The 10,582-nt window shown below is 36.9% G+C and overlaps 1 protein-coding gene across 1 annotated transcript; it reads left to right on the forward strand.

Annotated features, from left to right (window-relative positions):
* The first annotated feature begins 3,643 nt into the window (after positions 1–3,643).
* LOC105059610 (transcription initiation factor IIB) lies at positions 3,644–10,325 on the forward strand. Its single transcript, XM_010942979.4, has 7 exons — positions 3,644–4,128; positions 7,411–7,435; positions 8,447–8,576; positions 8,663–8,793; positions 9,002–9,090; positions 9,583–9,659; positions 9,733–10,325. The coding sequence occupies exons 1-7, from the start codon at positions 3,776–3,778 to the stop codon at positions 9,864–9,866; spliced, it is 939 nt and encodes a 312-aa protein (XP_010941281.1). The 5' UTR covers positions 3,644–3,775; the 3' UTR covers positions 9,867–10,325.
* Positions 10,326–10,582: the final 257 nt, after the last annotated feature.

The following is a 10,582-nucleotide window of genomic DNA, read 5'->3' on the forward strand; positions in this document are numbered from 1 at the left end:
CCTTCTCCGTGCTGCCATTGGCCCGGATGTTGGATCTTGAAGGGGACCAAACAAATGGCGAGCACAGCGCAGAGGGGGTCAAAGCTGGCGGCCAAAGAGACCAGACAAATTGAAGTGAGATACGATGTCACATCCCATAAAATTTTCCATGCTCAAAAATATTCATAACGTCCTCCATTACTGCACCTCCATGCAGATGCATCGGATTCCCTCGAGAGGCCAGACCCCACCAACCCAGAGAGCTGTTAATTATGAGTTTCTTCGTGTCAAACAGTTTGCGTATGCCTCCTCTCCAGTCTCTTGTTTCTGTAGACACGTGTGCCAAGTGTCAGGTGAATTATGTTGTCAGGTGTGAAGTTTCTCGGGGATAGAGTTCTATGGACAGCTCACGGATGCTTTGTTTGCCCTCAGTTTCCTGGCGTACGGCGTGGGGTCTTTACCTGCATGCATGGTGCCATTTTAGCATCTGAGAAGTAATGCAATGCATTGGGGTGGATGAAGGTGTGTTCTGAGAGCAACATGGTCAGCAGTTCAGATGCTTGTGGAGAAAATTACATGCTGGCATTCATGCACCAGAATTGTTGGGTGATGCCACTTTATTCACTGCTCCATTTGCCGTCCAGAGTGCAGTTCACATGGTTCCTGATGAATGGCCCTAAAATTTTGTGTTTTTGAGGGTAACGTGGAGGAAGAGACTTCCCCGGCCCTCAATTTTTGTGGATCACCATACTGTACAGTGAGCTCGGCAGTGAATGGAGTGGTGTGGCATTGCATTATTCATCTTAAGCTATGCTTTTTCAGGATCCACTTTGTAGTATATCATCTCTCAGGAGGGGAAGCTCTACACGTGCCAATGCATAGAATTTGAGGAATTTCAGGAGCATCATGAAAAAATTATTTATATATGCATGTATGTATGTATGGTAAGCTCGAATTATTAGATCAACCTAGTAGAAATATAGCTTTGGTATCAGAAAATAAAATATGCAAAAAATTGTAAAAGAAAATCTATCGAAGTAGACCATAACATGATTCTTATGTGATTGGCCTCATGCATTGCCACTTAGTCCATAGTAGTGTTAGCTTCTCTATAAATATATATCACATCAAATGAGAGTAGCGTTATTCTTATTCTCTAATAATCCTGCATTAAGGGATGGAAAGTAGTTTCTATAGAAAATTTACTAGATAATCACCGAATCATTATCAAAGAATCCTTTTTTGATGATAATATAAGAAGTCTTTAGTTATTTTTAAGCATATCTCAGTTTTTCTCCTATAGCACGCAATTCAACCATGGATATTGTTGTCTTGAAAAATCTGATGCCATTTATTGTCACCAATATATCACTAGCATTTCTAATAATAAAACGGCACCATCAAATCCATCTTTATTTTAAAAATTATCATCAAAATTAATCTTGAGAAAATAAAAAGATGGTAGCTCCTAAGAAAAATATATCATCTAGGGGAGCACAGAAAATATTATATTTAATGCCTAAACTAATGAACATTTGAGATTAAGAGGATGTCATTATGGGGTTGGGCCTCTCAAAAAGGAATTTCTATCACTAAAAATTTGCACATCTTAGCGGATATGTTATCAACAAAATTAAATTTCTTTGAGGCACTTTATGAGGTTTGTATATTGTGTGACAAGGAAGGACTAATATGATTAGGCCTTCTTATCGAGTTTGATGTTGCAATTCTTTCGAGGAGAGAGAAGGATTTTGGGTAAAAACGCCTCGAGTAATTGAGGTCTTGCGGTACTTTACCACTTTTCCTCAAAACCCAGTCTAATATTCCAATCTAATCCAAATTTAGACCCGAGGGCAGTATTCTAGTACTTTTTCTCAAAATCAAGTCTGCTATTCCAATCCTGTCCAAATTTAGACAAAACATTAAGAACAATAGAGCATACTTGGACCAGGAGATCAACTTGACATAAAAAGCAGGTGATCCATATTCAAATTAGAACCATGTGCAAGATGATTAAAAATTACTGTTAAGCTTGATAGAACCTCTAGTCCTTGTTGAAGTTTGTAAGGTATCCAAATTATTAAGAAGCATGCCAATCTTTCTTTCTACATGTTATGCACTGGACACTTGTGCTCACCATACCATGCTAAATAATGCCTTAAACGCCATTCGGCTCTAAAAATGAAGGTAATAAACACAATATGGCAAGAATGTGTTACCATTCACAATTGGTTACAATCTGATCAGAATTACTATTAATTCCTAATTTTAAATTGAAATAAAATAATTATGCTTCTCTCCCCCCCTCTCTCTAAGAAAGTATGATTAAAAAAAGCATATCAAACAAGAACATCCAAGATATTTCATGAAATACCATCATGGTCTTTCATGTGCGCAATTGCCCAATCATGCTCTCAAGCTACATTGTGATACATGATTGAAAATGTTAAAACATGATTGGGTTGATGCGCAAGGGTGTGCGATGATCTTTCGTACAAGAGACCTAACCTCGTGAATATCAAACCTTACCCAAAAAGAAAAGAGCCTTGCTAAAAGTGTGAAGAGGTTGAGATGGATGAACTCCATCATGCAATCCTTTTTGTAACTCTCCTCATAACGATGCATGCATTTTCTTCATGCAAAAAGCTCAACATCATGCAAATTGCTTTGTCATTTGAAGGCATGTATCAAACCATGCCACTTGATGGGGCCTATATTAACTTCTAATGGCTAGGGTCATAATTAAGCTCAGCTCTAATCGAGCTTAGATTTGGTCAAGCTTGATTTGAAACTAATTTTAAGCTGAAGCTACGAGATCTAAGCTTAATTTGTTCATCATTTTTTCAAGTCCAATTCAACCTTCATTTGGAATTGAGCTGATTATAAGTCTAATCAATTAGCCTGATAATCTTATGTCGATCCCAACTCAATTCAATCTTGAATCAAGCATGATTCAAGCTTGAATTAAAGTTTGATTTCGAGCTTGATTTAAGCCTAAATTAATTAATTCAAGGCACAAAAAGATACATTGTTAAAGCATTACAAGAACAGTCCATTATCCATATAAAATTTATGTAATGTAAATTATGTTCGAGCTATATCGAGTCGAACTTGATCGAGTTAGATCAATATTTGGTTCTCCGCTAGAAATTAATTTGAGCTAACTTTATTAGTTCAAGCTTGATTTATTTGGTTTCAAATCAAGCTTTTTCTCAAGCCAAGATTGGGCTGCTCGATTTGTTTGACATCATGCTTACGTCTAAACTCCTAAATTTTGATACTTCATATAGCATGATATTCATAGAAAAAATAAGTCTATTATGAACCATCTCAATGAGATGCTGTCTCACACTCCCATATGATCACTTGACTTCAAGAAAAGATCTCATAGACTTGGATCAAAATAAAGTTGTAGAGCCCCTCCACCACAGCAAAGTTGTAAAAATCCCCTCAAGTCTCTGAAATATTTTTTGAAAGGCAAACAGCATAGTTGATTGGATAGCTGTATTTATTTCGAAGTACTCTGAATTAATTAGGAGGATTTGAACTATTCATCAAAAAAAAAAAAAAAAAAAAATCCCAAACGCCTTAAAATTAAATTAAAACGGATCAAGATAACAGCTCAATCCTCCCCCACCTCCCTCTATATATACCTACGCTGCAGTCTCCGATCCCCATCCAACCCCAGATTTCGGCCTTCTCTTCTCCCTCTCGTACTCTCTCGTCTCTCCCTCGCCGTCGCCCAGAGAAGAGAACGAGAAAGAGAGAGAGGGAGAAGAGGAGGAGAGAGAGCGCGATGGGGGACGCGTTCTGCCCGGATTGCAAGAGGAGCACGGAGACGGTGTTCGACCACTCGGCGGGGGACACGGTGTGCTCGGAGTGCGGGCTGGTGCTGGAGGCGCACTCGATCGACGAGACGTCGGAGTGGAGGACGTTCGCGAACGAGTCGGCGGACAACGACCCCGTCCGCGTTGGCGGGCCCAGCAACCCCCTCCTCACCGACGGCGGCCTCTCCACCGTCATCTCCAAGCCCAACGGCGCCCACAGCGACTTCCTCTCCTCCTCCCTCGGCCGCTGGCAGAACCGCGGCTCCAACCCCGACCGCTCTCTCATCCTCGCCTTCCGCACCATCGCCACCATGGCCGACAGGTCCCTCTCTCTCCTTTTATCCGTTTGTATTATTGAGTTGATGGAACAAAAATGGAAATTTGACGTAGATTTTTGATGATGGTGGATAGATCTGGCGCCTGGCTTTTGCTCCAATGGCGCTAAATTTTGCTGGCCATGAAGAAAAGTCAAAATTTTTTTGGTGTTTTTTTGTTAAAAACTGAATAGATATTTTTGGGTCAGATGGTATGTTAGAAATTGGAAATAAATGATACTTAATTGAGCAAGGTGGAATTTTAATGATGTTTCACTAGAGACGTAGTTGAGATGGAGGACTGGATCACTGAGTCCTACGAATGGTGTGCAGAAGGAGAAAAAGAACTTTTTTAGGGGTATATAGGCATCTCAATTAGACTTTTGATTAAAAATGAAAGTTCGGTGCTGGATTCCTTGCTAGGTATGGAGTATTCTTTATGAACTTTGTTATTTGAGAACGTCAGAGGCATTGATCCAAAATTTGGGTTCTCTGACCCGCCCATATGAATGCAACTAAGTAATCAGCGCTCAAGATCTTAGCTCGTCTCCTATTAGAACTTAGAAGGCTGGTTTCTGCAAAATCTAGATTAGTATATAGGGGTCATGTGATTCTCTTTGGATCACTAATTTGAGAATAATCACCTTTTTCCTTTTTATTGATCTTAGTTGCCTACATGCTATTTGGTGCCACACGAGTTTTGTATATCGATTTTTTGCTTTAGAAGTGTTTCCCTTTTTTGGCTGAAAAGCTTTAGGATTTTCCTCTGAGAGCAAGAAAGTCCTACTGGGAGTGTTCTTGTTGGGTCATTGAAAGGTGAGAGACTGAAGAATCATCAAGGGGGGAGCGGCTGGAAGGACATTTGCTGTTGTATCTAAATAAACGCTTCTGAAGTGAATTAGGTTTACTTATGATTTTATGGGCATTTTTTTTGTTTAATGACACTTGAAAAGCACTCCAAGAGGGCTTGATGGTACATAAGTTACCAAGATGTAATGGATTCTTTATGTCGAAAATCTGAGAGGTTAAACTTAACTTACACCTTGCCAGCCATTATTTTTATATACTGTTGGGTTCAGTTCTGAAGAAGGGGATGATTTTAATAAGAGGGACCAGAATTCATACAGGAAGACCTATTAAAGAAATATATTTAGGGAGAATTTTTGGAGGCAGAAAATGGGTTCAGAGGAATTATTAAGTGCATGTCTTGGTGCATTATCTGTCTAAGAAGCAGAAATGGGAATTTAATTGGACCATGGGGTGGTCTAAAGGGATGAAAACCTATCTGGCTAAACTTAGATTGTTCGAACTAGAATTTCAAGAGGGATTCTGGCCAAAATCATAGGTTGGGAGGAACTTCAAGCCAGCTTTGGGTGCATTTTTCTATTTTCAATCTAGATCTGGAGTACAATTTTACAGATGACTGTTTTAGATGCATGGTATATACCTATGCATCATTGTCATAGTTACAAAGAGGACTAGAAAAGGTGCCTTTTGTTACAAGTGCTAACAAATAGCATTGCATGGCCATAGGCATAAGAGTCCAAGTCGGACACCTATCTAGGTATCTAATTTGGCGAGAGCAAATATACAAGATACAGAAATATGTAGGTCAAAAGCAATAACTTTGAACAGATTATATAATGAATTATTAATGTTGTAGACCTTAAAATATTAAAAGGTACTATATATTAAGTTGTTTCATCTGATACAAAATTGACAAGTGCATCCTTGACGTTAGTGCTAACAAATTAGAAAATGATTCTCATATGACCGAGATGATGTCACTCTTGATTTTATATGTGAAAAAGTAATCACTAGTATGTTAAGAAAGGTGCAATGCAAATGAAGCTAGTGATGATTCGTAGATTTCAAAAAGGAATAGTTGACACAAATTATGAATTTTAGGATCAATGTTATGCTATCTTTTTTTGCTGTTCTTTTGAAAAGACATGCACCTGATTCGAACTCCATGCATAACTCAAGCACAAGAATTTCATGACATTTCGCAAATTTTTAAACCTCCATCATTAACCGAACCTCAAGAACAGCTAAATCCCACTTCTCATTATCTTGAGATTTGTGTGAGAGCCATTTATGACTCAGTGTTGGAAGAATTTGACCTGCCACTTGTTTTTAATATCCATAGTGTAACAATCAATGTGTATTTGAAGTGTCCGATGCATATTCTCAAGCAAAAAAAGTGTCTAATGCTTACCCATCTTGCTAATGAATGTCAATATGGATTCTGAGGTTGAAGCAAGTGTCTACATAACATAGCATATAAGTTGGGGGACTGTATGATTGCTTCCAAAGTAAAGGGGTTTATTTATAACAACCATGTTAATGTGAGAATAAACATTTTCTTCCGATACAATGATGTACATTTTCTTTCCCAGACACAAGCAAGATACTTATTCTATAGTAGTATATTCTTGTATTTCTTAATGGTTAATTCTGCAATGGAACATCAAGAACTGTAAGGTACATTAAAGAATAGGCTAATATATTATTGGCCTTAAGTAAGACAACTTTATAACTGAAATAGTAGATTCACTTTCTCAGAAAGGTGGTGTGTGGGTTTGTTGACTTCCTTGTTGCACATATCTACACTGATCTAAATTCCATTGAAAGGCTTGTTGTAATCTTCTTTATTCTCTTAATATATTGATCACTGAAAGACTAGGCTGACAGAAGAAAAAGCTACTCAATTAAAATTCATAATACAAAAAGGCCATTTAAGATGTTTGTTCTGTCTTGAATGTCTGAATCAGGTACTCTGAGAAGTTTAATAATCCCTGAACAAATTAGTCATCATGAGAAATTATTCACCATGTTTCACACCTTAATTTTATTAAATCATCAGTTAGAAACTTGGTTATGTCTTGACATTCTTACAGTTCACTTTTTTTTTATGTTATTTATATAATTTTTGAAGTCGTTTGTGGTTTATTCTATTTTTACCAATTTTAGGATAACATGCATGAAGGGTTATGTGTTCTGAAGTTGATTATTGCATTGAAAAATAGAGGTGCTTACGAATTCATTTGGAAAAGTGTTGTTTTTTATGGACTCTTCTATTTCCTTTGTTTGTTATAAGATGATGGGATTTCATAATTTTGATTTGACACCAGAAACTGCAATGCTTAAAACTCGTGTCTTGTGCTGGTATATTATTAAAGTTTGTTGCTATGTAAAATTCATTTATCATTTTGTCAAATTACCTTTTTTTTAAAGTGCAGTGATCATTGAAGCTAGTACTGATCCGATGGTATTTTTTTGCCTTCCAGGTTGGGTCTTGTTGCAACTATCAAGGTACAAAACTTGTCTGGTTATCATTCCCAAGTTTCCATTATGTAGAGGTTTTGTTACTTGAATATGAATTTCAAGAAAAAGTTTGTCTGATGTGGGGTGCTTTTAATTTCTGAGGCAATAGTAGTAAGCAAGGAATGGAGTCGAAGAATCAGAAGCTTCAACACTATTTAGGTCCACTAGTTCCATCGGCATTACTACATTTCTAATGAAACTAGCGGAAATTAAGTTACATTAGCATGTCTGAGTCTTCCTTTATGCTGATAGGCATTTTTATGGATCATCTGTTCTCTATTGTTTTCCCCTCTTCTCAGATTCTGCCTGTCCATGCATGCTTGCTTGCTTTTGTTTCAGCTTTCTAAAAGACACTTTTGAACAAGGTTTCTGCTCTGTTTCTTCCTTCTATGGTTTCATGTACTTTATACTGGACATTATAACTGTACAATTTTGACTATATAAATGTACAATATGTTTTAATGCATAATTACCTTCTAATACTTGCTTAAGATTTCTTTTTTTATTTAGAATTTTGATATGGGCATGTGTATATTTGAAGATTTTAACCTATTATACTTCAGTAGTCTAATTTATCGTTATTTGAAAAGTTTAACCTATAATAATTCAGCAGTCTAATTTGTCATTCTGCACTCATCTTAGAAATACCTTCTCGCAGCGTATCTCTCTCTTTGCTGCTTGATTTGAGCTGTTGGATGATATTTAACGATATATTAGTTAGGTTTTTTAGTTGTATTATCAACTTATTTTCTAAATATGGTTTTCCTATATGTTGGCTTTCCTGTCTGTTACTTTTGTCATCACCAAATCGAATTTTCCTGGTTGATCTTGATGTTCCTGCCATCACTGGTTGTAAGGTTATTCTCTTAGTAGTTGGATGATGGTTCAGAATCAATTAGGCATAAGTAAGTTGAAGGGAATGCTCAAGTTGAATATTTTTTTTTTTTTCGGGCTAAGTTCTTTTTTTCCTAATAATAATTTAATATTTATTTCCTGAAGGATCGGGCTAATGAGATATATAAAAAGGTGGAGGATCTCAAATCCATTAGAGGAAGAAATCAGGATGCAATTTTAGCTGCTTGCCTCTACATTGCTTGTCGACAAGAGGACAGGCCTCGCACTGTAAAGGGTATAGCTCATCTAACTTCTTGACAAGTTTTGATTTTTCATTTTGATTGTACATGAACCTCCTTGTATTATTTTCACTTTAATTAGAGATATGTTCTGTTGCCAATGGAGCTACAAAGAAGGAAATTGGCCGTGCAAAAGAGTTCATAGTAAAGCAGCTTGAAGTTGAGATGGGACAATCAATGGAGATGGGTACTATTCATGCAGGAGATTTCCTGGTTAGTTTCAGCACTATTATTTCAGAGATCCTATTTTGTTTTGCTGGAATTAATTTAGATTTTGATTTGCTTGTGTAACACGGGCTTTGCTTTCTTTTTCTTCTTCTTTTTTTTTTTTTTTGTTTGACATTCTCAAGATTAGAAGTTCCTATAAACATGTTCATGATCCTTACCATGGCTTCTTTTTCTAACCTCCTAAAATTTGCAGAGACGTTTTTGTTCACATCTTGGCATGACAAATCATGCGGTTAAGGCTGCTCAAGAAGCAGTACAGAAGTCAGAAGAGCTTGATATAAGGTACTGCTTTTGGAATGCTTAGTTTAAAGTTCCAAGCAACTGCCATATGCCATATCACTTTGTGATCTTTTTTATGTGCAGTATTAGACCAAATACTCTGTCATTCTATTTTTATCTCCTACCATGCATTCATCAATTTTTGCTCGTGCTTTGTCGGTAAGCTCAGTTGACTTTAGGAAAAGATCTTTTCAAGCTTTCTCAAGACCTTGGGCACCAAGCAGAGTCACAGTCACTAGGGTGGCCTTTTATGTGTTTCTGTAACAGTAATCTAGTATCTAGAATTGTCCGATTTTAGAAGCATACAATCTTTCAAATTTATATTCAAAGTTCCAATTGTATCAGTTTACAATGGTATTCAGGTTTTAGATATATTCACATTCATGTAAGTATCAGTCTCATAGAGCGTTGACTTTTAAATATGAATTGTATATATGAATCGTCGCTTCTAGAAGATGAAGAGCTATCATATTCTAATATTCAAATTATTTGCAGGAGGAGCCCCATATCAATTGCAGCAGCTGTCATTTACATGATAACTCAATTGTCGGATGACAAGAAACACCTCAAAGGTTCTGGGAACTCCTCGTCTATTTTGTCTGTTGCAGTTAAAATTGCTCGTATTAACCTGAATTTTTGTTGCAGATATATCCCTGGCCACCGGAGTGGCAGAAGGCACCATAAGAAATTCCTACAAAGATCTGTATCCCTATGCTTCAAGGCTCATTCCAACATCCTTTGCCAAGGAGGAAGACTTAAAGAACCTCTGCAGCCCATAGTTTGGTATCGACCTGTTATACAGAACATGGAAATATAAGATTGATCGTTGAGGGTGATGCTGACCGAACAAAGCCTGGTTTGATTGATTTTGTTGATCATTCAGTACTTGGTTGTGATTTTCATGAGCCTGTCTGTCTAGTTTTTGCAAATGGACCTGTGGATGGAAACTAAATGGGACTACATCAAAGGATGTGTTTCATTTTTCTCCACATCAGGGAGTTGATCAGCAGATGCTGGTTTCTGATGTGAAAGAATTTCTGCTTTCCCATCTCAGGGTAATCATATTTTCCATTGTGACCCAGAAAAGGGGTCATTTCTATAATAGATGCAAAAAGCTTTCTTGAAGGTAGCCAGTTAAAAGTAGTCTATATCATATGGAGGTAATAGACTTCACCAGTCAGTGTGCATGAAAAACTGTGATCAATAATTTGCTTATACAAGATGTTTTTGCTCCAAAAGCGTTTTATCTTGATAATTGAGACTATGCATGGGTTTGATTCTTGTGTTTAATTTTGTCAGGCCCTTTGAAGAGACCATTTAATTTATAGTGAAGCTATTCATCTCATTCCGGGCATTCCGTTGTTAATTTGCTTTTCCTACCATTATGTTGAGTGGGTTTTTGTTGTTCTCAAAAATTGAAAAAGAACTTTTACAAGTTCAAATATGAAAAATGTTTATGTTTAATGAATTTAATTCTGGGAAAAGAGGAGTTTGT

The sequence above is a fragment of the Elaeis guineensis genome, chromosome 16 (genome assembly GCF_000442705.2).
Source record: "Elaeis guineensis isolate ETL-2024a chromosome 16, EG11, whole genome shotgun sequence".
Taxonomy (NCBI): Eukaryota; Viridiplantae; Streptophyta; class Magnoliopsida; order Arecales; family Arecaceae; genus Elaeis; species Elaeis guineensis.